The 27,911-nt window shown below is 51.9% G+C and overlaps 2 protein-coding genes across 2 annotated transcripts; both read right to left on the bottom strand.

Moving 5' to 3' along the window:
- Positions 1 to 151: 151 nt before the first annotated feature.
- On the bottom strand, positions 152 to 26,340 carry Dhx34 (DExH-box helicase 34). The gene is made up of 14 exons (XM_036173623.1): positions 26,195 to 26,340; positions 25,733 to 25,803; positions 16,155 to 16,352; positions 12,171 to 12,386; positions 9,080 to 9,273; positions 8,486 to 8,587; positions 6,600 to 6,833; positions 6,179 to 6,352; positions 5,826 to 5,946; positions 4,052 to 4,158; positions 1,824 to 2,108; positions 1,026 to 1,202; positions 702 to 840; positions 152 to 363 (listed from the first exon to the last, which is right to left on the bottom strand). Exons 1-14 carry the CDS (start codon positions 26,338 to 26,340, stop codon positions 227 to 229), a joined length of 2,301 nt encoding a protein of 766 aa, XP_036029516.1. The 3' UTR covers positions 152 to 226.
- On the bottom strand, positions 26,118 to 27,690 carry LOC118574752 (C5a anaphylatoxin chemotactic receptor 2-like). The gene has a single exon (XM_036175652.1). The coding sequence runs from the start codon at positions 27,688 to 27,690 to the stop codon at positions 26,662 to 26,664; it is 1,029 nt and encodes a 342-aa protein (XP_036031545.1). The 3' UTR covers positions 26,118 to 26,661.
- Positions 27,691 to 27,911: the final 221 nt, after the last annotated feature.

Consider the following 27,911-nt stretch of genomic DNA (forward strand, 5'->3'; position numbering starts at 1 on the left):
GGATCTTGGGAGATTCCCACAGGGACTCTGGAGGCACCATCAGCCTCAGTGCAGTCCCCTGACAGGTCCAGAGCCCCTCAGGGGTGAGAATGCGGGAGACACATGCTGGCCCTGAACCAGGGCTGTGGCTTTCCCCACTGAGAGCTACTGGTTCAGGTGCAAAGTCTGCTTTATTCACAGGGACGCCCCACTGTGCCCCACCTGGGGTGCTCCCTGGAGCACTGCATCACTGGTGCTGCCTTCGGTGTCTTAGCACCTCGGTGGGAGTGAAGAGGAAGTCCTCCCCGCACACCTGGCAGTGGTAGGGCCTCTGCAGCGCCGAGGCGGCCTTCGGTGGTGGTGTAGGAGCAGCCTCCTCGGACCCTGTAGAGGAAAGGGGTGGTTACGGCTCACACGCAACCCTGGTGCCTGGTGCCGCCGGCGGCATTCGGGGCACCCAGACACAGAGCGGCACTGTGGCAGTATGTGAGACAGAGGTGGCTGTGCGACCAGAAACCGCAACAGCCCCTGAAGAGAAAAACAGATGACGGGGTTAAGGGAGGAGCCTCCAGGCCCTGCGCGGTCCTGGCTAGGGCTAGGGTCTCTGGCTGCCGGTCCCCAGCATCCAGCAAGCCAGACACAGGCAGCAATGTGTGATGGACAACGGCTCAGGACGTCACGCTCGGCAGGCACAGGATCCTCACATCTCCCCCTGGACTTGCCTGGACCATCATCCCTCGGCGCCTCGGGGCAGGTGTTCTCATGAGTGATGCGCTCCAGGGGTGTGAACGGCATGTGCAGGCCACAGTGCGGGCAGGTCCAGAAGGCGCGCAGGCAGTCACTGTACAGGTCGGTGTCGCTCTACAGCAGAGCAAAGGCCTCAGGACGCGGGCGTCACCAGCCAGGGGCCTCCCAGACCCCAGGGCTACAACCCATGCAGAAATCTAGCCTAAACAGGACTGTGACTGCCAGGGGGCGCTGGAGCTTCCAACCACCCACCTGCCGGGCAGAGCAGGAGACTTCAAGCAGCAAGTGAGCACACTCACCGTGAGACAGTTGTAGGTGAGAAAATCGGAGACCGCGTAGCCCCCCTTGGTGGGGTGGGGAGAGAGGGTAGAGTTTCCAAAGAGGCCGGGCAGACGAGGGGCAGCTGTGATGGTCTGCGGTCCCACATAGAGGTTCTGGGCTTCTAGGCCAGTGAGCCGTTTGAGGCTGTAGGGGACCTACAGAAGGAGAGACCAGAGACAGAGATGGGGTGGGCACTCCCAGAGTCAGCTATGCCTAAAGCCCCCCCCCCCTGGACTTTGTGGGCACAGAGCCACTCACAACCCGCTTTCTAGCCTTTGTGGCCCCAGCGGCCCCTCCAACTACCATCCCCAGGCTCTCCTCTGCTCCTTCTTGCTGATGAGACCACAGCCAGCCCTGAGCCACCTTGCTTGCCTCTCCTGAAAGGTATCTCAGGCTTGCTCCCTTTTCCCAACTGCCTAGGCCTGTCCTCACCCTCAGGATGTCAGCCTAGAGCCATCTCTCTCCCTGGACCTCCACGGGGCAGGACCAGAAGCAGCTGTCTGTTCCCACCTAAGAGTGTGGTTTCAGTCCATCCTGCCCACTGTCCTCACAGGGACACCTAAGCCCTCACACTCCACATGTCCTTAGCTTGCACCGTGCATGCAGAAGGCACCTATCATTTGCTCAATGAGCGGCACAGGGTGGTGTCTAGCAGCATGGCCTCTGGAGCCAAATACTAGTGCCTCCCCTTAGCCACGTGACCTCGGGTACCTCTTTGAACTAAAAACCCTTCAATGAACCCCCACTGAGTGACGCCCCTTCCGGCCACACAGTACCTTGGCCGCCATGAACTGCAGCAGCTCCCGGCTCAGGGCGGCCACCTCCTGGGGGCCGACTGCTGGAGACTCCACCTCTTCCTCCTGCTCCAGCCTCTGTCGCCGGGCCTGGTGAGCCAGCTGCCGGTCCAAGGCACTTTCCCAGCGGGCACGGAGCCGCAGGGATGTGGCCAGGAGCCGGACGGCACTCTCACTATCTGTGAGCTGCAGCTCCAGCCAACTGTCAGCTACCAGGCGGGAGCAGTCACCATTGGTGTCAATGGACCGGCTGAACAGCAGGAGGGACTGAAAGAGACAAGAGTCAGGAGCCACCTCAGAGTGCCAGCCTGGCTATGTTCCTGCCTATCCATCGTTTACAACCCATCCATCTATACGCATTCGTTCCTTACCTGCCCATCCCCCACTTACCCATCACCGTACCCACTGTCCCTCCCTCTCCCGTTAACACTGTCCACCCATCCGCAAGTCTACCCATCACCTGGCTGCCTACCCATCCACCCACTGACCTCTTCTCCATTCCAAGCATCCTCCCACCCTGCCTACTCGGTACAACCACCCCACAATCCTGCAGGCCCTCTCTGCATGTTCTGGTGCTGGAGACACAGTGAACAGCACAAAGCCAGCCCCACCACCAGCCGACATTAAACTTGGAGAGACCAAGACAGAATTAAAGAGTAGAATGTCCCAGGAGCCTACAAGTCGAGGAATCTTAGGGGCCACAGACAGGGAATGGATGTGATCACAGGAAGTCATAAACTGATGACTCATGCTTTGCTTCCAGTGCTTGGGAGGCTGAGGTGGGAAGATGGAAGCCAGAAAGACCCCAGACACAGGCACATGGGTCTCTGACACCAAGGCAGGGCCAGGACCACCTGTGTGCTGTTCAATGGTGATATTTGGGGGGCAATCCCACAGGAAGGGCAGGGATGGCCATGGGTGGATGGGCTGGAGGCTGGTGATGGTACCACAGGGCTCAGCGGGTGATGCCCATTTGAGATTCCACAGTCTAAGCAAACAGTCAAAGGGGAGCGGACTGGGATCCAGACATCACCCCAAATGGCAGATGTCTCGTTCCCACCATCCCTTTCTCCATAGTACACAGGAGCCCGGGATGCATTGTCTCCCACTGCACATGACTGCCATCTGGCTAGCACAGATCCCCGGCCCACAGCAATGGTGGCTGGCACCCATAGCTGGAGAGAAAGGTCTCAGTGGAGGTCAAGGGCCACAGCCTCCTGAAGGCCCTGCATGGTTTCTTTCCTGTCTTTGGGAACAAAACCAGAGGGGCCTGAAGACTGGGGAGATCCAGCTGACTGGGGGAGCTGCAGGGGCAGCATGTGACCCTAGATCTGGGGTCACTACTCCCTCTGTGTGGCCCAGGCGGTGAAGTGACCTCAGCTTCCTCTGTGAAGTGAACACCTAGGCCACAGAAGCGACTATGGCAGGACCCCTCCTGGACTAGGCTCGGCTTCCCACAGCCGCTACATCAAACCTGCCTCAGTCTCCAGCCGTGCACAGCAGCACACACCTGCCTTCGGGCCCTGGCCCATGCTGGCCCTCTTGCTAAAGACTCCTCTCAGAGTGTGGCCCGGTCTCTTCAGGACTGCGGCCAGTCAGCACATCTTATGAGCTCATATCGTACCAGTCAGTGCCCACTACCTCCTGCCACTCCTCCACATCTCTATTTTTCTTGGTGATTTAAAATAGACAGGGGCTGGAGAGATGGCTCAGAGGTTAAGAGCACCGACTGCTCTTCCAGAGGTCCTGAGTTCAATTCCCAGCAACCACATGGTGGCTCACAACCATCTGTAATGAGGTCTGGCGCCCTCTTCTGGCCTGCAGGGAGAGATGCAGACAGAGCACTGTATACATAATAAATAAATCTTAAAAAAAACCAAAAACACCACAATCTCAAATAGCCCAGGCTGGCTTCAAACTCATGAGCCTCCTTCTGGGGTTACAGGTATTCACCTGCATTCCTGGCTTCCCATGAAGACATGACATAGGCTTCCCTGACCTGCGAGCCCAGGAGGGCAGCAGAGGGCCTGACCCCCTCAGTATGCCACCGGGTGCTGGGAACAGTGCTTGGCACCAGCAGGCACTCAACAAGTAACCATGCATAGAACCACAAATAAGGACCATCCACAGCCGTAGACCATGTGAGCAGCCAGTGTGGGCAGAGGGCAGCTCATCCAGACCACCATTCAACAGTCAGGGCAGAGGCCTACCTGGAGGGCCGGGATGCGGACGCAGTTCACCAGGTATGGTTTGTTGGTCTCCAGCAGGGAGACGAAGGCCAGCAGCTGGTGCTTGCAGCTCATTTGGTCCTTGCCATCTGAAAGGTGAAAGTGGCCAGCTCAGACCCACCTGACTCCCCAAGACCACCCTTCCATCACTCAGGGCCTGACATCACACTACACACGGACAGTTTGCCCACGGGTTACAATGGCAGCTTTGGCTTATCATAAACACTCCGAGACAGCCTATGAGCTCTGGGCTGTCTAACACTATGGAACTGCTGTCCACCCTGAGAGGACTGTCCTGACACAAACAGTCCTTGTTATTAAATGACATGAAGTCTGGCATGTGCTTTGAAATTCTGCAGCCGGGGAGGTGGCTCGGCTGGTGGAGGTGCTTGTTGCCAAGCCTGACCACCCAAGTTCAGTCCCTAGGACCCACATGGCAGAAGGAAAACTAGCTCTCACAAACTGTGACAGCCATATGCATGCGGTAACATGTGTGCCCTGAAACACACGAACACAAAGTAAATAAATGTACAAATCACATTTTTTAGCAGGGAGGTAGCAAAGCAGGGGTTAACGGATGGTGACAGTTGTTGGGGCTGCCCAGGGCTCATCACTACCTTGTGTGACTGGAGATTTTCAAAATGAAAAGAGAGGAAAAAAGAGAGAGAGAAGCTGAGGAGTAGCTGGGCAGGACACTTGTCTCACTTATGTGAGGCTATGGGCTCAATATCTTGTGGATCATTTAACTATGTAAGGATGTGTTGCATTTGCTTATGGTGTGGAATATTACTTTAACTGTGTAAAGGTGTGCTACATTTGTTCATGCTACATTTGTTTAATGATGAAAAGATGTGTTACTGTTTCACTTTGCCTGCCAAAGGCACCTGATTGGTCTAATAAAAAGCTGAATGGCCAATAGCTAGGCAGGAGAGGGACAGGTGGGGCTGGCGGGCAGAGAGAATAAATAGGAGGAGAAATCTAGGCTCAAGTGGAATGTGAGAAGGAAGAGAAAACAATGAGGGAGAAGCCAGACATACAGACAGCAGGAAAGTAACACAGACAGAAAGAAAGAGAAAAATAAATAAATAAAAATAAAAAAGGCTTAAGCCCTGAGGCAAAATGTAGATAAAGAGAAAGAGATTGAAATAAGAGCTAAGCTAAAGCTGAGCATTCATAACTAAACAAGAAGTCTCTGTGTCTGTGTCATGATTTGGGAGCTGGTTAGTGGCTCAAAAAAAGCCTGCTACACTATCTAGTGCCACAAAAACAACAAAAAGGAAGGCAGGAAGTGGAACCCGCAGAGAAGGCCACCACCTGGTCATGGTGGGCAACAAAGCTGATTCTACCCTAAACCCCGCCCCTCCTAAGCCCTGTCTTTGCCTATGACCATCTCACTTTCCTCACACCCCAGGAGGGTGAGTTGGCTCCTGAGCGAGCAGTCAGGCTGCAGGGGACAGTGCCAGCCTGGGGATGGGCCCCTGTGGCTCTGCCTGCATGTCTGCACAAAAGCTGGGGGGCTTCCCTCCTCAGGACCAAGCTGAGGCTCTCACAGGCCGACCAGCACAGGACCACTGCGATGCCCTGGGCTGGATTCAGGCAACGACCCAGAAGCCCAGCACCGCATGCTGCCTGCAGCCACCTGGCAAGGCTTTTCCTGAAGCTCCCTCCCACAGCACAGCACAGATGGGGTGTGAGAGGAGCCCTGGGGAATGCCCGGGTGAGGGACCTGGGCTTGCGTGCCATCAGGGTCACTGACCTTGGCTCCTCCCTTCACCGCCGGCCGCCTCCTGCTCCTGTGTGTGCAATACTTCAGGGCTGTTGGCGAAGACACAGGTGGGGTGCAGCACGGTGCCCTGCTTGGCCTGGGTGTGGAAAATCTGCAGAGGGCAGAGACAAGCACTGGAGCAGAGGCCGCAGATCTGCTCCACCCAGCGCCCAGTCCCCCTTTCTCCTCCCCTGGCGCGAGGTCCCTCCTCATCCATGAAGTCCTCTGGACCCCTGTGTAAGCTGCGTAAGCTGCGTGTGACCCACTGCCTTGCCCTCCTCCAGCCCTGCCCCCTCTGGCTAGTGTGCAGAGCAGCCCAAGGACAGAAGGGAGAAGGAACCCACCTGGTCCGAGTCCTTGCGGCCACTGTTGAATGCATCGGGCACAGCCAGCTGCGGGTAGAGGCCCCGCCCCAGCACCAGCTTGAGTAGGGCCAGCTGGTCGCGGGTCAGGTCCTGGGCTGAGCTGGCTGCCGCCTGCAGCTGATCCAGGTTGTGCCGAAGCTTGAACTTCACATCCTGTAGAGACGAGGATTGGAGGTGGCCCCGGGGACGGACACACGGACGGGAACACACACACACACACACACACACACACACACACACACACACTGTGGAAGGTGCCATGCTAGGATGCACGGGTTGGGAGGGGCTATGTCAATCATGGGGTGAGAGCAAGACAGACTCTAATCCCTTGGGGGTGGCCGTTTCTCCTGTGTTATACGCCCCTTCATGCCCCGCCCGCCCCAGGACCTGGCTATCCCACCTGGATGTCAACGCTGTCAGCCCGCTGGGAGGCGGGGCCCTCGTGGTCCTCCTCGCTGGAGCAGCCATCCTCCTGCAGCCGCAGCACCTTGCGCCTGCGGCCCCCGCCCTCCTCGTGCTGCCGCTTCAGCTGGTGCAGGGCCCGGCGCTCCCGGCGCTGCTGCAGACGGCTGTAGCTGTCGGCGGGGGCTGCTACCCGGGCCCCGCTCAGCAACCCGTGATCCTCCAACAGCTCCTGGGCACAGGAAGGGCACAGGTGAGTGGGCACGCTTGGTGAGCTCTGGGCTGACACAGGCTCAGAGCGTCAGGGTTCTCTTCAGTACAGAAGGAGGGTGCCCCAGCTCCCCTGCAGGGCTGGCGGGCTGGGAGTCAGCCCTGAGCTCTGGGCCCTGGGAAGAGCTGTCACTAGTTAGCCCGGGAAATCCTGGCCAGGCACGGTGGGTCCCAGGAGGGTAGGGCTAAGGGCGGGCCACAGGGTCTCTCACCCTCTCACAGTTGCGCTGTACCTGGGAACCTATCAGGAATGCCAAATCTCAAGCCAGACGTGGCCATGCATACCTGTTCTCCTACCACTCAAGAGGCTGAGGCAGGAGGATCATGAGTTTAAGACCACCCAGGGATACATATAACAAGGCCCTGTAAAGAAAAGGGGGACTGGGAATTTCTGCTCAGTGATACAGAATGCTTACCTAGCATGAACAAGACCTTGGGTTCAAGATTCAACACCACAAAAAATAAATAAATTTTAAAAAGTTTTAAAAAAAAAAAGAGCAGGGCAGTGGTGTTGTACACCTTTAATCCCAGCACTCGGGAGGGAGGTGGGTCTCTGAGTTCAAAGTCAGCCTGTTCTACAAAGCGAGTTTCAGGGCAGCCAAGGCTGTTATACAGTGAAATCCTGTTTCGAAAAACCAAAAAAAAAAAAGAAAGAAAACGCCAAATCCCACCAACCTGGACCTTCCTACTCCAGAATCCAATGGGAGTTGGCGGTGGGAACCCAGAGGGAACCCTGAGCCCCCCTTCCCCATTACCCTGGCATTGAAGGATGCACTCTCACAGGCCCTTTTCCCACCGTGCCTGAGAACATGGATGCTGTATGTGTGCACATGCAATGTCTCTACACCCTGATACACATCGCATCAGCTGCTCACAGTGTCTGGGGGTAACAAGCGTGGATCACAGCTCTGAAAGCTGCAGACATGGAAAGGGAATGACGGGCCCCAACATGGGGACCCTGGAAAGGTTTCTGAGTCCCAACTGACCCGCCTGCAGTCAAGGTCATAGACTACCCCAGGAACTCCTGTTACCTCCCCTCTACAGACACTGCCGGACTATGGCAAAGCTCAGTGTATCAGAGCTTCCTGTAGGCGGAGGACAGACAGAAGCCACAGAACCCTGGGGTCCACGGTCATGATGGAGAGCACGTGCTCTGTTCTCACTCATCTCTGGGGACCACAGTGACACACTGTCCACACACCACTCACATGCCTGGCAGGTAGCATCTGCTGAGCTACATACATTTGCTCACTGGGATTCATGGAGGGTGCAAGACTCACTACTTTTACCTTCCAGTTTGCAGGGGAAGCTAAGGCCCAAGGGACAGCATGTGCCCACGGGCACGCTGTCAGAACGTGGCAGACAGAGCTGGGATACGCTGCACAATGTTGGGCTCCAGACACACTGGCTGTCCTGTTACACAGTCCCTCAGCACTCGAGGGCCAAGAGGGGGCTTCCCCGGCAGGATGCCACACGGCCCAGGGACTCACGCGCCTTTCCAAGCAACCCCCTCCAAGGTCCACATTTTTTCCACCATGCCCAGGATGCCCCAGTCCTGTCTGTCTTCTTGGACAGTGCTGTGGTGGGGCCCTGGTCACCAGGTCTGGTCCTCACCTTGAACTGGCGCCGCAGGTTGGCCATCTCGTACAGCCGGTGCTCCTCCACACCCCGGCGACGGCACCACTTGCGAGAGTTCCCGCTCCGCTCAGACTTCACCTGGTTGAGGGGCACACCTCAGAGTCAGGGCCCGGCTAGCTCCGAGAGGGAGCCCGAGCACAGGAGGCTCTGAAGCAAGGGCAGGCTGGGGGCCACTCTCAGGAACCCTGGGGGCCCCCTCCTGGAACTCAGCCCCAGCGCTGTACTCCCGCCCCCAGGGGCACCCAAACAGCATGCTGGGTTAGGTACCCTGAGCCGTGACTCTGAATGGCCACTGCTGAGGGCTCAGCAATGGTGGACAGGGTATATAATGTCCCCCAAGATGGCTGGCTTTTCTCCACACAGCACTGGCTTCTGTCAGGTTGTGGCAATCCCAAGCTCCCTGTTGATGCTGGGCTGGGCATTGGCGGTCCCTTGGCCCCAGGGCATGAATGGCAGGGACAAGGGATTCCTTAGGTAGATTCAGGGCTCAGACGCACGGGGCACTACAGCAGCAAGATTCCCCCATCAGGAAGAATGACGGAGGCACCCAGTCCCCCAGCCCAGCCTCACCTGCACCCAGGCGTTGAAGACATTGAAGAGCGTGAAGGGGTCGCCCTGGTCACTTTCCAGGGGCCGCCGGGCAGTGGCGCAGTCCAGGTTGCTCTGGGCACTCCGGGTGAATGGTGACTGGACGCTGAGGGCAGCAGCGATGGTCAGCACAGGCTCTGCCAGGCTGAACATGGAGCCCAGGATCAGCATCTTCCCTGTGGGCGGCAAGGGCGGAGCTAAGCCTCCCAGGCCCTGGGGAAGCAGCCTTTCTGCTCCCCTTGCTCACGAAGAGCCTCAGGAACCAGGACAGATTCAAACCCACAGGTTGAGATTTGTGATCATGTAACCTTGGACAAGAGCCTCCGTTTCCCTGTCTCTCCGCTGGAGGTGACCAGGGTTTCTACCTCCTTAGGCCAGCCGCCGAAACTTGGAGCTTCCTGTGTGTTCACAATGGCTTCCAGCAGCCCTCCCAGCTTGATTTCCTTAGCTCTCCAGGGCCACAACTCTCTTCGCCAAGTGAGACCTGCACGTGGCCTGCCCTGGCCTGCTCTGGGGCTGACTGTGCCTGCCGCAGAATAAAACTGGCTGCAGCCTTCATTTAGTTCAAGGATGAGGAGGAGGAAGGACAGTGAGGGTGACTGGGCAAGGCCATGGGGAAGGAAAGCAATGGGCTCAGAACTCAGTGTGCTCCATACATCCGCGCCCATAGTGAGGAGCAGGGAATCCCCCGGCTCTGGAGACCCAGGTAGACACAGGACTTTCTGAGAGCTCAGGCCTGCCCATCTCCTCCACACTGTCACACACTGGCCCCATGGAATGAGAGGCACCAAGCCAGGCTGCAGCCTGGCTAGGCAGGGCCCAGGCCTGCACGAGGTCCCGGGACTGCCCCAAACCATGTCTTTCACTGTGAGACACTCAGAGCCAGCCCATCGTGAGTCACCTTGGCCCACTGTGGGTCACTTGTGCCTCACGCCCTCTGCTCCCCAATGCACACGCCTGCTTCCCCCCAGGTTTGGTCAAGTGGGTCACAGATTTCCCACCTCAGGAAACGATGTGGAGCATGAAGCCAAGCATGGCTCCCCTGACGGCACCTGTCCCACACCCTGGGGCACATGTCAGTTCCTCAGTGAGCCTGCTTCCTCACCTATCCTGAGGAGGGTCAGAGGAATGGGGGAGAGGGGTGCCTGAAGCTCCCCTGGCACGGCAAGAGCCCCAAGATCGCTCTTCAGGCCCCCGCTCTGATTCCTTTAGTCTGATACCCTCCAGACAGACAAAAACTAGCCATCTGCTTAGGCCCTGGAGGCCTCAGAGAGCACGGCACGCAGCCTCTCAGGGGACAGGAGAGATCGCCTCGGCCACAGATTTGGGCAGCAGCATGTGGGTGGCCCTGCTGAGGTGGCAAAATACGGGCTGTGGTGGAAACAGAACACTGTGAGTCATGAGAGGTACAGGAATGACTCAGATGAGCAAGAGGAAGAGGGTTGACAACAACACAGTGTCGCCAGACAGACCAGAGGGTGGCTCTGAGCTGGGGAAGGGCCTGTGTCTGAGACCCGCCTCATCTTTCCAGCAGCTCTGGCTCAATTAGGCACCCCCAGCGGGAGCACCCCAGCAGGAGAACTACCCTAAGACAGCGTGTCCTAACAGCATGTCACTGTTCAGTCGGGGTTCAGGAGCCTGAGCCCACAGGGCAAATGCCCCTTCTTGGTAAGGGGTGGAGACAGGCTGGCTTCCTCTGCTCCAGGCCACTGAGGCCCTCAACAGTGTGGAGCTAGAGGGGCCCCGGCTCCAGAGGGGCCCCAGACCTAGCCCTTCTGACTCACCAGGCTGATCTCTTCAGTTTCTGCTCACTTCCTGTCCATTAAATACTCCAGTCTTTCACCCAAGGCCTCTCACTGACCCCAGGCCAGACACAGCACTGTTCCGGCCCACCATCAGGTGTCTGCTCGAGTGCCAGTGTGGCCCCATCGGCACCCGGTGCCCTCCCAGGCATCTGCTGTGTCCTCCTCCCATGCGTGACATGTGAGCTCCATCAGAGTAGCTTCACTGTCCCACTGGCTCGTGGCACTGAATGATGGGGCTGACACTGTTTCAGAGACACCCCAGCTGCTGGAAGCCAGGGAACAGTTTACTGTGCCCTACCAGCCAGTGGGCCTCTACTGGGATGATATTCTAAGACTAGAGGCCCCAATACCACAATGTTGGGGCTTTGTTCATTTATTGGCTTCTCTGCTACATATATTTTGATCGAGTATTTTACACTACTAGGCAGGGAAGCCTGGAATGGGAACGGAGGGGAAGGAGGGGGCTGCAGAGGAGGTGTGGTCAGTACTTGCCTGCGCATGCACACACCTGGCCTGGACACTGGCCTGCCCTAGTGGCTGCTTCCTGTCTGTCTTTTCTTAGCCTTCAAAGGCCCTCTCCTCCCTGTACCTCATCTGCCCTTTTCCCCGTCGGCGACACAGGCTTTCCTCGATCACACTACAAAGTTCCCACCACAGGGTCTCCGCACTGGCTGTTCCCTCGGCCTGGCGTGCCAATGCGGCAGCCACTAGCCACACGTGGCTACTAAGATCAGCACTTGAGATGTGGCTGATCCAAACACTGGACTAGGAACTGCGCACTGGACTTCCAAGACTTACATGAAGAAATAAGATAAATACTGTGATAATTTTATACCAATTACTTGTTGTAAGCATGTTCCAGGTGCTTTTGTCTAAGCAAAATGAATTATCCCAAATGGATTCTCCCATCTCCCTTTGCTGAGTCTGAAGTTACGCTACTTCTAGCTTACACTGGGAATGTCCTGCCCATTCCACCCACACTGCTCACACCCTCATCTCCATGTCTCTGCACAACCATCAGATTCCCTGAGTGACAGTGGTGCCTGACACCCCCACACGTCCTGTCAGTCTCCTGCTTCCTCTCTGTCACACCTGTGCTCACTTTCCGGGTCCGTGTGTATTGTGTTCGCTGCTGCACCCCAGCACCAGGCACTGGACCCTCACGAATGAGCTGCTGTATGACAGCGAATGTCCTGGGAAGGCCTGGACTTGCCTAGGAGTCACTCAGGGCGAGCAGGTCCGTGAGCTCTGCTGGAGGGGATCCTTACCAATCACAACATCTACAGGCAGCTGGGCCAGCAGAGACCCGATGGGGGTGAGGGCCTCCGAGCTGTCCAGGGCCCCCTGGTCACGGAGATACAGGATAGCAGTTTCCAGGCTGGCGGGCGGAGGGGGCTCGATGAAGGGGAAGGTCCGTGGGTCCCCTACACTCATACTCTTCATCTGAAATGAGAAGCAAATATCCTCAGGGGACACGGGAGCCACTGTGACACAGGGACTACAGGGTATCAAATTCATCAAACTCCAAAATGTCTCACTGTGAGTGAGGTCTAGCTCGCTCACAGATCTACATGGGAGGAACTGCAATCCCTGCATCCATTAGAAAACCTGACTTCCAGTGCACACGTGACTGCACTGGGCCAATCTAAAAACATCCCTGGGGTAAAGCACACTGCAGCTGGTACACCCCTGACACCCTCTGGGTGGGGGAAGCTGGCTAGAAGCCTAGAGCAGCCAGGATGATGGACTGCCTGGACTGGTCCACCACAGCAGAAAAATCCTTGGATTGCTCCCCAGCTGGGCAGGCCACCTGTGAGGGGACAGCGTGGGAGAATGTGACAGAACACCCCATCACCAGGCTCATCTTAGCATATAAACTGGGATCTCTCTGGAGAGCAGATGAAAGGAGGTGTGACAGGAAATCAGAGAGCCTGCCTGGATCATCCGGGGCCTAGAGATCCAGCTGGCCACCTGGCCACCCACCACCCCCCCCTCCACCCTATTCCCTGATACTGTGAAAAAGATCATCATGAGTAAAGCATGACAGTGTCATCCCAGTACTCAAGAGGCTGAGGCAGGAGAATTCTGAGTTCAAGGCCACACACACACACACACACACACACACTGAAAAATCGAAGATAAATTTAAGAAGTAACCAAAAGTGAAGAGTGTGGCTTTCTGCTTTAATTTCCCACACTACTCTGGCCAGTGCTTTTGAGGTTGTATTTTGACTTCTAGATAGGGTCTCTTTGTATAACCCAAGCTGACCTCAAATTCTATGGCCTCCGCATTGAGCGTCCTGGGTGCTGGGATTCCAGGCACATACCATCACCCCTGGTAAGCCACTAGTACTTTAACTGGCAGCTGGATAAGTCACCAGTGAGTCAAGAGCTCCGTGCTGTGTCACAATCAAAATCCCTTTAAAACCCGAGTCAGAGCAGAGGACACCAGAGTGTACGTCTGTAGGAAGGGCACCGGCTTGTGCCACCTCCCAAACACGCCCTGGCAGCATGGGAACAAGGCAGACGCTTGCTTTCTCTTCTCTTTTTTGTTCAGTCTTTGTCAATAAACCCAGGGCCTCCCACAGGCTAGACCGTGTTCCACGTCTGAGCTTGACCACCAGCTCTCTCCCCTTTTCATTTTACCATAGGAACTTACATCTTGGCTTGGACTCACTATGTAGCCTAAAATGAACCTGACCCTTCGGCCCCCACCTCCAGAGTGCTGGGGTGACAGGTGTGGCCACCATGCTGGGTGTCTACGGTGCTGGGTTTGGAACTAAGGGCTCTATGCGTGCCGAGCAGGCGCTCTCCGGCTGAGCTGCAGGCTCAGTCCTGCTGCAACTCATCACCCTCCTGCTCAGTGCCCTCTGTGCTGGGATGGCAGGTGACTGAGCAGTGCTGGATTTTTGTTGTTGTTATTGTTGTTGTTTTAGAGACAGGGTTTCTCTGTGTAGCCCTGGCTGTCCTGGCACTCACTCTGTAGACCAGGCTGGCCTTGAACTCATAGAGATCCATCTGCCTCTGCCTCCTGAGTGCTGGGATTAAAGGCGTGTGCTACCATAGCCAGGTTCATTCCGCCTTCTTGAAAGGGTTTATGAGACCAGTGAGATGGCTCAGTGGGTAAAGGCATTTGCCAACAAACCTGGCAACCTGAGTTTGAGTCTTGGAACCAATATGGGAGGACAGAAAACGAGTGCTCACTCTCTCTCTCTCATACACACACACAAATAAAATGTCGTAAGGTGGGAGTTGCTTATGATTGTTAAAAGGGCTCACACACTTCCTTGGTTAAGAACTTAGAGACATGTAGTTCATCAGGTTTGAATCTGACCATTTACCATGAACAAATAAATTTATTTGAGGTGATTTTCTCCATGTATAAAACTGGGGCAATAGCCATCAAATATCAAAACACTGGCAAAGGAGCCAAAGAGCAACTATTACTCAAATTCAATGCTTTCTTCCCCACAATAAGAGATTCCAACACGTGGGAAACAGCAAAGGCACAGGGACACCCATCCTGGGAAAACTGACACAAAAGGCCACAAATCACCTCCTGGTGGCATTAGCAATTTCACCAACTCAGCCTTCAGTCTCAGAGTCCAGAGGTTTACTTTATGCAGTCACCGGGGTGGGAGGGGGCTCATTCCAGCCCTAGGAACTGTTGGAGCTATATTTTAGTTTTGACTGAGGGAGACCTTGTGAAGTGGCTGGGTTGGCTCCCACAGACACAGCAGACACCAGGCACAGCACATCACTTCTGAGTAATCTGAAGCTGGGAGCTGACAGGATGCTCCAAAATCTCCTGTTCTAGAAGGGAACAAGGACAAGGCTTTGGAAGTTACTAGAATATGGTCCTCAGAAAACAGAGACTGGGGCTGGGCGGTGGCACACCTTTAATCCCAGCACTTGGGAGGCAGAGGCAGGTGGATCTCTGTGAGTTCAAGGCCAGCCTGGGCTACAGAGTGAGTTCCAGGAAAGGCACAAAGCTACACAGAGAAACCTTGTCTCAAAGAAAAAAAAGAAAGAAAGAAAGAAAATAGAGACTGTAAAAAAGAGAGGGCTCCTTTCAGGCAATAAACTGCCTACACATGCTAGGCCCAACATCAGCATCCCATGCCTACCAAGTAGTCTATTATTTCAAGCATTCGTTCATTTGATTTGGATTTTGTTTGACATAGAGGTCTCATATAGCCCAGGATGACCTTGAAACGCTCTACACGGGCTAAGGATGACTCTGAATTCATCACCCAGTCTCCATCATCCAAGTACTGGGATTGCTGGTAAGCGCCATCATACTGAACTCTTGTTCATTTACTTCAGACAAACTTGCCATTGTAGCCCAGATTGGAATAAAACTCATCCTCCAAAGTGACGAGAATGCAGGTGTGCACCAACACCTGGCTTCTCTTGCGCTTTTAGACTACCTGGGTCTTCCATTTTCTTTATAAATTTGTCTCTAACCATTTTTTGATTCTTTGGACTATTTCTAGGCTCAAACCCTTAGTGGGTTTGTTTCTCTCGCTCTCCATCTTCAGACATCAGTCTCTTTCTCTGTCCTCCTTTTCGCCGTATCTTCTTTTTCCTACCAGTACTAAGGTTACAGACTCGATCAACCCACGGCCTCAAACTCAAGCCTTCATTCTTGCCCAGCATGTAGTTATGTAGTTTACGGAACCATCTTCCCAACCTATTTTTTCTCTCTTTTTCCTGTAGCCCATCGTGTATGTAAGCATATAAGTTCATTTTTCTCACAACATTAAGAAAGTGCCGTCCCCACTCTATTTTACTAAGCTAAATAAGCAGCAGGAGAAACGTGAGTTTGGGGTGCATTCCTTCCTTCGGTCAATTTTCACAACGACTCTCCATCACCTCCCAACTTTGAGGGTTGTTTCCAACTCCATCTTTCCGTAAGTGTGGTTCTCACTACCACCTAGTCCTTCTTCCCAATCTGTTCCCTTGTGAGCCTCACTCGGAGGCACCCCATCACCCGGGGCCCCTTTTCTCTCCAGTCCCCGGACTCTTGGTCCATCTGTGCCCCAACTCCTTTCAGTTCCGGGCCTCTCGGTCCTCCAGCTTCTCTCTCAGGATCGCGCACCGCCAGAGCTCCCTGGGTCCCGGCTTCCTGGCTATTCCTTCATTAGATTAGGGCGCTCTCAACGCCCCGGCTCGCTGGAAACCAGACACAGACACGTCCCGCAGCAGGGAACGCCGCACGCAGTCGCCCCGCACGCACGCCCCGCCCCTTACCTCCGAAACAGCGCCGGACGCCTCTACTTCCGGCCCTAAGTGCTCTGCGCCTGCGCAGACCGCTGCAGCGCGACCCTGCCTCTCCGTACGAAGGAGCCAATAAGAGTAGGGGGCGGGCCAATGCCCATGCTGCGCCTGCGTACCAGGCGCTCATGGGGCACCTGGCTTCAGGCCAGGACTTGGACGATTTGGCGCCCTCTGGAGGCCGGAGGAAGGGTTACAGTTAAGTGCCTGGCCCTGGCCCTGCCCTACCCACAGCCGTCTGTACCCTGTACCCCAGGATTTCAGAAAAGCCAAGGTTTGGGGCTAGCAAGGGAGCTCAGGCACTATTAAAACAGTCCCATGGAGGGACGTGGTAGTGCACGCCTTTAGTTCCAGTACTTGCGAGGCAAAGGCAGGCAGATCACTGTGAGTTGAAGGCCAGCTTGGACTACATAGTGGGTTCCAGGTCATCCAGGACTACATACTGAGACTACCTCAAAAATTAAGTTAGTAAACATTCATGTGATCAAAAATTAATTAATAAAACATTCATGTGATCACTGTATTAATATAACTCACTAATAAGCAGTCAGATCTGACCCCAGCACCCTGAAGTTGGGTGCTGGTCAGTCTTACGTCCCTCAAAGTCTGCTATAGAGCCATAAATGTTGAATTAATGACTAAATGGGTGAGAAGAGACTCCAGAGAATACTACTCAGTACTCCTAGTTGTACCAATCACTGGGGAACTGAGCCTCAGTTTCCCCATTCATAACTTAAGAATACCTGTTTTTTAGTCCAGCGGTGGTGGCGCACGCCTTTAATCCCAGCACTTGGGAGGCAGAGCCAGGTGGATCTCTGTGAGTTTGAGGCCAGCCTGGGCTACCAAGTCAGTTCTAGGAAAGGTGCAAAGCTACACAGAGAAACCCTGTCTGGGGGTGGCAGGGGGGGGGGGGGGGGGGAATACCTGTTTTTTCAAACTTGTTGAAAAAAAAAAAAACCACTGAAAAGTATATATATATATATGAATATATAAACCTAGCCAGGCAGTGGTGGCACATGCCTTTAGTCTCAGCACTCAGGAGGCAGAGGCCAGCCTGGTCTACAGAAGGACTTCCAAGACAGCCAAGATTACATACTCTCCCTGGAAAAACCACATAAGCATAAACCAGGTTGGGGTGTATGTAGCTCAGCTTTTGCATTTTCTGCTTCCTCTTCTGGCAACACTTCCCCTTTAGACTTTGTTGTGCCTGCATCACGAGACCCCTGAGCAAGACCACTACAGAGCCAATATCCAATGCAAAACACACAGGGAGTTACTGATTACAAACAAGCCCGGGCTTGGTCTGTGTCCAACACTCCGACACAGCTGGTGGAGGAGGACCACCCTGAGCTCTGAGAGTGAGGGGTTCTTCAAGGGAAAACCTGCAAGCAGGTGGTACAAGCCTTTGAATTTACTGGTTGGGGGTTACAGTTACCATTTTTGGGCAGGCCTGGACAAATCTCAGGCTCTTTCCTTGAGTTGCCATGGGGGCTGGCTGGCCTAGCACGTTCTGACTGGGGGGGGGGGGGGCTGGCTCAGTGGTCTGGGCTCTGTCCTTGAATCATGCGCATAGCTTTAAGTTGGTGAGGGGTCCCAGACAGTAAACAACTGGCTGACTTTGAGCAGTTAGAGTACATGCAGAAAGGGAGTTACTGCAAGGACTATGTCTTTTGTTCACAGCCTCCCAGAGACTGGTTGCTCAATCTCAGGAAACTGAAATTGAGGCCTGATCTCTGAGAGAAGACTGAGCAGTCCGTTATGGTGTCTGCTTGGTCCTTTCAGCTTCTCCACGAATCTCATTTTCTTGTTTTCCACTCAAGTACTATTTCATTGCAGCTGTTGTCTCTGACCTTGCTTCTACAAGCAGCATGCCTCCGCATCCTCTGTTCCTTTTTGTGTTTCCCCAAATGGCAGACAATATTGCTTAATATTTTATTTATTCACTTGTTTGTGTGTTTCAGACAACAGCTTTCTATTTCTGTCAGGCTCCCACTCATGATCTTCCCACTTCGGCCTCCGGAGTGCTGGGATAGTGGGTATGCTTCACCATGTCCTATTTACTCTTGTTTTTGTGACTATCTCTGGGTGCTCTAGTAAGATGTGAGCGCCCTAGGAGCAGAGACCTCATCTGTTTTCTCCCCCAAAGTCTCCCCGCTGCATAGAAGCAACCCCAGGCCCTAAGGCTGTACCTTTCCAAGGACAGTGCTATCCTAAGGATAAAGGAAGACAATTTAGGGGTTGAGGATTTAGCTCAGTGGTAGAGTGCTTGCCTAGCAAGCTCAAGGCCCTGGGTTTGGTCCTCAGCTCTGGGGGTGGGGGGGAGAAAGAAAGAAAAAAGAAAAAAAAAAGGAAGACATTTTGGAAGTATATAATCAAAATTAAAGATCTGCCATTTACTGAGTGATAGTAAGCATATGTACAGCAAGCAGTTTAAAAAAGTTCAGGTGGGGGATTTAGTTCAGTGGTAGAGCGCTTGCCTAGCAAGCACAAGGCCCTAGGTTCAGTCCTCAGCTCAAAAAAAAAAAAAAAAGTTCATGCACTTTTTTTGAGACAGGGTCCCATGTAGCTTAGGCTAGCCTTCATGATGTAGCTGAAGATGACCTGACCCTCCTGCCCTTCACTTTCCCAGTTCTGGTCTTACAGGCTTGTATCAACACATGCAGGTTTATTTGGAGCTGAGGATCAATTCCAAGGTTGCTTGTAAACGAGGCAAGCAAGCAAGGAACACTGAAGAGTGAGGATTTTGTGACTGGATGGAGGAGAGCAATGAGACAGAGAAAGGGGGAGGGAGGATCGCAGACACCGTGGCAAGACTTTGCCTTGTGAACTGAGGGGGAGGGGAACCATGGAAGGAGTCTGAGCAGAGGAAGGGCTTTAGACAGGATCAAGGCCCGTGTGAGAAACAGACAGTGAGACACTGCATTAGGGTTCTCAGAGCAGCAGAATTTATAGAATGAACCCCTCTTTCTCTATTATGTAGAAAGGGGGTTTATTAGAATGACTTACAGGCTATGGTCCAGCTAATCCAACAATGGCTAGCTGTGAACACAGAGTCCAAGAATCCAGAAGTTGCTCAGTCCACCTGGATGTCTCAGCTGGTCTTCAGTAGACACTGGGATCCCAAAGAAGTAGGCTCTAATGCCAGTGAAGGAAAACCCTTGATATCAAAGAGAGAGCAAGAAGACAAAGAACAAAAGCTTCCTTCTTCCATGTTCTTATATAGGCCTCCAGGAGAAGGAGTGGCCCAGATTAAAGTGTGTGTCTTCCTGCCTCAGAATCTGGATTAAAGGTGTGAGTCCTCCTTCTTCAAGATCCAGAGCAAGGCTGGGCAGTGGTGGAGCACACCTTTAATCCCAGCACTCGGGAGGCAAAGGCTGGCAAGTCTCTGAGTTCAAGGCCAAACTGGTCTATAGAGCAAATTCCAGGACAGACAGGGCTATACAGAAAAACCCTGTCTAGAAAATAGATAGATAGATAGATAGATAGATAGATAGATAGATGGATAGATAGATCAATCTAGATAAAAGGCATGTGTCTTCATGCCTTGAAGGTAGACCAGAAGCAGATCCACCCACTTCAAACCAATCAAAAGAAAAAAAATCTCACAGGTGTGCTCTCCATTTATAGATTATAGTTCATTCCAGATGTAGTCAAGTTGACAACCAAAAATGGCAAGCCAAAAACCAAAATGAGAAAAAAGAAGACCAGGGTAGTGACCCCAGAACAGTGAGGAGTGATATCAGCTGGGCCAGTGAGATAGCAGAGGAGATGGTGGAGATTCAGGCCCAAGTGACTGGAATTGTGACCACTGCAATGAAAAAGATGGGGAAATCGTTCTGTTTGCTAGCTATGTGTTGTGTATCCCTGATCTAAAATGCTTGGGACCAGAAGTATTTCAGATTTCTTTCAGATTTTGGAATATTAACATAGATTTATAAAATGAGATACCTTAGAGATATGACCCAGGCCTAAATACAGAACACCACTTCATATGTCCCTACTCACAGACCCTTGTCTTAGTTACTTTTCTTTCACTGTGATGAGATGATAGGACCAAGGCAACTTATAAAAGAAAGCATTTAATTAGGGGCTTGCTTACAGTTTCAGAAGATGAGTCCATGACCATCATGGCAGGGAGCACGGCATGGACTGGAGCAGTAGCTGAGAGCTCACATCTGATCTGAAAGATGAAGGCAGAGAGAGAGAGAGAGAGAGAGAGAGAGAGAGAGAGAGCGCGCACTACCTGGGAATAGTGTGGGCTTTTGAAACCTCAGATACCACCCCCAGTAACACACCTCCTCCAACAAAGCCACACCTCCTAATTCTCCCCAAGCAGTTTCACCACCCGTGAACCAAGCATTCAAGCATACCAGCCTTTACAGGCCATCCTCATTCAAACCACCACAAGCTTGAACGTAACTTTCACACCATAGTTTGAGGGGAATGTGAGTTGTGTTGTTGTTTGGTTGGTTTGCTTTTCGATTAGGTTTGGGGTTTGTTTTGTTGTGGAAGATTTATTTTAGATGTATGAGTGTTTGCCTGCATATTTATATGTGCACCATGTGCATGCAAGTGCCCAAGGATGCCAGAAGAGGGCATTGTATCTCCTGATACTGGAGTTACAGATGTTTGTAAGCCACCATGTGGGTGCTGGGAATTGAACACAGGTCCTCAGGAAGAATAAATAATCAGTGGTAAATGGGGTGCCATCTCCCTAGTCTCAGGTTTTGGTTTTTGAGACAGAGTCTCCTATAGCACAGGCTGGCTCAAACTTACTTTGTAGCTGAGGATGGCCTTGAATTTCTGATCCTCCTGCATCTACTTCTTGAGTACTCTGATTGCAAGCATGAGTACACACACACACACACACACACACAGAGAGAGAGAGAGAGAGAGAGAGAGAGAGAGAGAGAGAGAGAGTCTCTATATTTACTACAAACCTGTCATAAGAGGTCTGGTGTGGGATTTTTCCATTTGTTCTTCTAGTCAGCCTTCAAAAAGTTTTGGGGCCCTTAGCCCTTAGAATGCTGCTCAATAGAGCATTTGCCTAGTACTGCACAAGGTTCTGGGTTCCATCCCTAGCAATGCACAAACTAAATGTGACCGTTTGATTAAGAATGATCTCTATAAACTCATATATTTGTATGAAACTGTTTGGGAAGGATTTGAAAGTGTGGCTTTGTTGGAGGAGGTATGTCACTGGGGGTGGGATTTGAGCTTTCAAAAGCCCACAGAAAGCCTAGACTCTCTGTCTCTCTTTTTATCTGTCTTTCTCACTGTCTCTGTCTCTGTCTGTCTCTGTCTCTCTGTCTCTGTTTGTCTCTGTCTGTCTCTGTCTGTCTCTGTCTCTGTCTTTCTCTCTCTTTCTGTCTCTCTGTCTCTCTCTCTGTCTCTGTCTCTCTGTCTCTGTCTCTCTCTCTCTCCCTGCTGCCTGTGGATCAGGATGTAAAGCTCTCAGCTACTCCTCCAGCACCATGCCTGTCTGCTTTCTGCCTTGATTATGGACTAACCCTTTAAAACTATAAGCAAGCCCACAATTAATGATTTCTTTTAAAAGAGTTTCCTTGGTCACGGTGTCTCTTCACAGCAATAGAACCGTAACTGAGAAGCTGGACAAGTGGGGCAGTGGTGGCATACACCTTTTGTCCCAGCGCTTGGGAGGCAGAGGCAGACCTGGTCTACAGAGTGAGTTCCAGGACAGCCGAGGCTACTCAGAGAAACCTACCAAAGGAAAAAAAAAGACACTAGACATAGTGACTCACTCCTATAATCTCAACACTTGGGAGGTGGGGGCAAAGTTAGAAACTCAGTGTTGTCCTCAGCTACATTCCAAGTTTTAGGCCAGCCTGGCTTATATAAAACCTTGCCTCAGGAAAAAAAAAATTGGATTTTAGAGCATCTTAGATGCTGTATTTCCATGAAGTACTGTGTTCATGACTTTCTGTGGCTGTGATGAAACACCATGACCAAAAGCAACTTTTGGAAGAGGGAGTTTATTTTGGCATCAGTTTCCAGCAAAGTATCTATGATGGTGGGGGAGGCATGGCAGCAGGCAGCCAGAGCAGGAAGCTCAGGTCACAGCTTTAGTGGCAAATAGAGCTAACTGGACATAGAGCAAGGCCATAGGCCCTCCAAGCTGTGGCCAGTGATGCACTTCCTCCAGCAAGGCTCTGCCGCCTAAAGGTTCCACAGATTACCCAAACAGCATTGGCAACTGGGGATCAGGTGTTCAAGTAAGTGGGCCTATGGGGGACACATCTTTCAAACTACCAGACCAGATAGGGATGAGTGTTGAGTGAGAATCTGGACATTAGTCTCAAATATTTGGAACACAGGGGAGCCCCACAGATGACTGTGATTGCAGAGAACCCAAGTTCGGTTCCTAGCATCCACATCAGCAGTTCACAGCCACCAGTAATTCCAGCTCCAGGGGATTAATGCCCCCTTCTGTCCTCCAAGGGCACTGCACTGCACACACACACTCAAACACACAGACACACACTAGTTTAAAAAAAAATCAGCTGGGTGGTGGCGGCGGCGGCGGCGGCGGCGGCGGCGGCGCACGCCTTTAATCCCAGCACTCAGGAGGCAGAGGCAGGTGGATCTCTGTGAGTTCAAGGCCAGCCTGGTCTACAGAGTGAGTTCCAGGAAAGGCACCAAAACTACACGAAGAAACCCTGTCTCAAAAAAAAAAAAAAAAAATATCAGAAAACAACTCATCTAGGAACCAAATAGACATAATTATCAAAAGAAGACAGGATAAACTAAATTTTTTTTTAGTCTTTCAAAGAAGAACTACATTTTTTTTTTCATTTTTATTTTATTTTTTGAGATAGGGTTTCTCTGTGTAGCCCTGACTGTCCTGGAACTCACTCTGTAGACCAAGCTTCCCTTAAACTCACAGAGATCCGCCTGCCTCTGCCTCCCCAGTGCTGGGATTAAAGGTGTGCACCACCACCACCCAGCAAACTACATTTTTTTTAAAGAAAAAAATGAAGGAAATAAATGGCAAATCTGTAGTTAAGTAGGAAGCCACCACTGACCACCAAAACCATTTTATGACAAACAGTTCTTGGAAAATCACTGAGATGTGACTCACTGAAAATCTTAAGGAAATCACTATTTTTATGTTAAGAAATTAGCACAAGTCAGATGTGGCAGTGTGGGCATGTGACCCCTGTACTTACTTGAGAAGTTGGAGAAGGAGGTCTGCTGGGAGTCTGTAGGCCAGCCTGGGCTATAGAGAGAAAGCAACACTGTCTCAGAAAACAAAGATTTTCAAAACCACACAAATAGGGGCTACAAGATGGTTCTGTGGGTAAAATATTTGCTACACAAACAGAACCTCACCTGGCCTTGGTGGCACATGGGGAAGAAGGGACCTGGTGTGTGTGGTAGGTTTCAGGAACATCCTGAGACTTGTGAGTTGTTTACTCCCTGACTCTTTTGTTTGTTTGTTTGTTTGTTTTGTTTTGTTTTTCGAGACAGGGTTTCTCTGTAGCTTAGGAGCCTGTCCTGGACTAGCTCTGTAGACCAGGCTGGCCAAAAACTCACAGAGATCCGCCTGTCTCTGCCTCCCGAGTGCTGGGATTACAGGCGCGCACCACCACCGCCCGGCTACTCCCTGACTCTTAAGGATTATCTCTTGTTTCAGTTTGGAGACACAATTACATAACAGTCTGAACAAGAGAAAGTTTACAATAAGCAACATTTACAATAAACAAGAACCAGTTTATTTAACTTTAAATAAAATTTTAACATCAAGAGATTTTATGTATAATGGCACATAAATACTTTTAGAAACTGTGAAATTTGGAAAAAAAATGAAATTTCTCCTTCATTTTAAGGCCAAAGAATTTAAATGGAAACTTTCAAAGTGTGTCTTATTTAAAAAAAAAAAAAAAAAAAAAAAAAGAAAGAAAATGAAAAAGTCCTTCTGAAAAGGACCTTCTGAAAAGGCTCCCTGGTCCCAGTAAACTAACCAGAAATTCTTTGAATTTTTTAGACAGGTGCATACATTGCTCAAGGAGATTTGGGGGTGGAGCTCAGCACAAGGACATCTGCCTAGAATCCCCCAGTAAGGGGAAGCATGACTGAGTACTGGGTCATCAGCTTGGAATCCCTGGTGAGGAACTGAGGATGTGACTCAGTTGGTAGAAGACTTGCCTAGCATACATAAAGCCCTGGGTTTCATCCTCAGCACCACATAAATCAGGTGTGGTGATGCAGGACTGTAATCCCAGCACTCAGGAGATGTTGAAGGTCATCCTTAGCTACATACCAAGTTCAAAGCCAGCCTGGGCTATATGAGACCCTATCTCAAAAGAAAAATTACCAAATAAAGACAACCAAAGCCAAACCAAGACCTAGGGATTTGTAAAGGAGAGTTGGTGGACCCCATATACCATACGTGTTAAAATCCTGCAAAATTTGGGTAAGAGTCGGGGATCTGCTCAATGTACAATATATACCTATATGATATTTTTTAAATAAAATTGTTTAAAGATCCTCAAAAACTAACTAACAGAAAAAAATATCAACAATATCAAGAAGCCCACAGACTAGTTGGAAAAATTACAGTATTTTCCAAGCCAAGGGATGGGAGAAGAGAGAAGACTGAGCCAGCCACTACATTAGACATGGAGGTCAGGCAGTGATGGCACACACCTTTAATCCTATCACTCAGGAGGCAGAGGTGTGTCTGGATCTCTGTGAGTTCAAGGCCACACTGGGCTACATGAGATTGATCCAGTATAGGAGAGAAACAGAGCCAGGCAGTGGTGATACATGCCTTTAATCCCAGCACTTGAGATCTCATGCTTTTGATTGGGAAGCACACACACCTTTAATCCCAGGAAGTAATATGGCAGGGCAGAGAAAGGTATATAAGGTGTGAAGGAACAGGAACTCACTCTTTTTAGGCTGAGGATTTTGTAGAGGCTGGCTGTTCTGCTTCTCTGATCCTCAGGCAAGTATGTTAGGGTACACAATATATCACCACATTGTGATTCCAGGCCAGCATAGTCTACAGAGCTAGTTCCAGGACAGGCAGGGCTACACAGAGGAACCCCAACCTGAAAACGTATAGATTAATAGAAGAGTGGGGAGAGAGGCCAGCCTGCCACGCAAGGAACAACATGCCAGCAGACCAGTAATACCACGGCCACGTGGCAATACATAAACTAATAGATGGGTTAATTTAAGATGAAACAGCTAGCTAGCAAAAATTCTTAGCCATAGGCCACACAGCTTATGATTAATATTAAGCCTCTGAGTGTTATTTTTTAATAATGGGCTGCAGGACTGTGGGTGAGAGAGATGTGTCCCTACTTCGGGCCAGGTGGGTCACAGGAAATCTTTCAACTACAAGTTGGGGCTGGTAAGATGGATCAGTAGGTAAAGGTGCCTGCAGCCAAGCCTAATGACCTGAGTTTGATCCTCAGGACCAACATGACACACACACACACAACCCACTCCTGCCCCTTCCTGACACAGACAAAAAATAATTATACGTAATACAAAAAGTTAAAAGATGGAGTAAGTCTGTCTCTCACCTTTGGAGAATTTATAGTTCATCTGGGCATTTGTGTTAAAGAGATTTTTAAGAAAGGAGGAGCCCTTGTCCCTGGGAGGGACAAATCATGGAGGGCTTCTTAGAAGAGGCACCTCAGGGGCACTTGCACTGTCTGTTTGGAATATTTCCCCAGATTTAAGCGTGGATCCTCTCTCTCTCTCTGTGTGTGTGTGTGTGTGTGTGTGTGTGTGTGTGTGTGTGTGTGGTGTGTAGGCCTAAGGTCAAGGTTGGATATCTTCATCTAGTGCTCCCCACCTGGAACTCACCATGTAGATCAGGATAGCCTAAAACTCACAGAGATCCACCTGCCTCTGCCTCCCAAACGCTGTCATTAAAGGTATCACCACCATGCCTGCTCCACTCTGTTTCTTGAGACTGGGTCTCTTCCCTGGAGCTTGTTGATTGTGCTAGACAGGTTGGCTAGAGGACCCCCAGGACCCACCTATTCAGTGCTGGGGTTATAGGCATGCTGCCATACTCAGCATTTGTGTAGGGGCTGAGGCTCCAACCCGGGTCCTCTTCTTTGTACAGCGGGCACTTGAGCCTTGGTAGCAGTAACGCCCGCGCTACCACCACCCCGTTCACCATGTCCGAAGGCCCCACAAGCCTTCACCCTAGCACCTTCTTTAGGTTCTCTGGAACATTTCACCCTTGACATAGTACATATTCCTTCAACTGCTTCCTATCTGTCTTCCTCGGCAAAGTGCTCATTCTTCCTGGGGGCAGGAATTGGTTCCAGCCATGGCCACACCCAGCTCCTGTATATCACGGCTTTGCACAAGCGAGTGCACAATGAATGTTTGTTGAATGAAGAACAAAAGCAGTCCCTGAGCTCCTGGATCCAGCTACACCTGTGCAGCTACACCTGCACAGTTGAGAAATGGCCTAGGAAATTCAAAGCCCTCTTGCCTACACCGCCATCTCAGACGTCACCTCGTGGCTGGTGGATACCTTGCTCACCGCACTTTCTTCATCCTGTGGATCCCTCAGGGCCCAGCGACAGGCAGCCTGGAGTGACCGGCAGAGTTGTTTCCTTCCAAAGTATAAAAACATTATAGGATTGACAGAGCTGTGAGCGAGGGCCAGGCCTGTAACCAGAGGCTCAGCCTCCAAGACCCGGGCAAGGAATGAGGAGGAAGGCTCAGCCACTGCGATTATGACCCTCAGGATGTGATAAGGGGTCCAGCAGATGAAAAACCCCACCACCACAGCTGTGCCCAGTGGCCAGTGACGTCGGGTCAATTGCCGTTGGAGGATGCTGTGGCCACTGGCCATAAACAACAATGGCCCCAGAAAGCCAAAGAGAAATCGAACGGCGGTGATGGTGGCCTCTGCAGCCACGGATCGCCCATAGTCTACGCCACACACAAGCCGAGAAGGGAAGTGCTCCTGAAGCAGCCTCCGGTAAACAGCTGAGGGTACCGTCAGCAGCAGGGCCAACATCCAGGAAGAGACCTTGGCCACCCGCACCCCGAGTGTCCGGTGATCAGCAGCCTTCCAGGAGGGCCTGAAAGCCAGTAGGAAGAGGTCAGCGCTGAGGGCAGTCAGGAGCAGCACACTTGCATACATAGACAGGACGGTAACAGAGGGCAGCAGCCAGCAGCCTGCTGCCCCATACGGCCAGTGACCCTTTTGGGCAATGGGCACAGCCAGGAAGGGCAGCGATACACAGCAAAGCAAGTCAGCTGCGGCCAGATGCAGGAACCAAGAGGTCCCAAGCCTGTGGCGGGACTCTTTCCAGGTCACCCAGGCCACCATGGTGTTGCCTGGCACACCCACCAGGAAGATGGCTGCATACAGCAGAAGCAGGCTTACGAGGTAGAAATCGCTAGAGAAGCAACTCCCATCCAGGCAGTCTACAGGGACATCCAGAAGATCATGGTAAAGTTCGTAATCATACTCATAATTATCGTCGGGGCTGGTGGTGTGATTCATCATCCTGGCCGCAGACACCTGCAGGGGACAGAAAGAAGGATAAATCAGCGGGAAAACTTCAAGAGCCTTGCTGTTCTGGGACAGGGCTAACCCAAAGGCTCTGGGACAGGGCTGACCCAGAGGCTCCGGGGCAGGGGTGGCCCATACTAGAGAAGGCAATGCTGTAGTGTTAGGGTGCCTACACTCCAGGGTACCAGTATTCTGTGATGGTTATTGTCAACTGG

The sequence above is a fragment of the Onychomys torridus genome, chromosome 1, assembly GCF_903995425.1.
Source record: "Onychomys torridus chromosome 1, mOncTor1.1, whole genome shotgun sequence".
NCBI classification, from domain to species: Eukaryota; Metazoa; Chordata; class Mammalia; order Rodentia; family Cricetidae; genus Onychomys; species Onychomys torridus.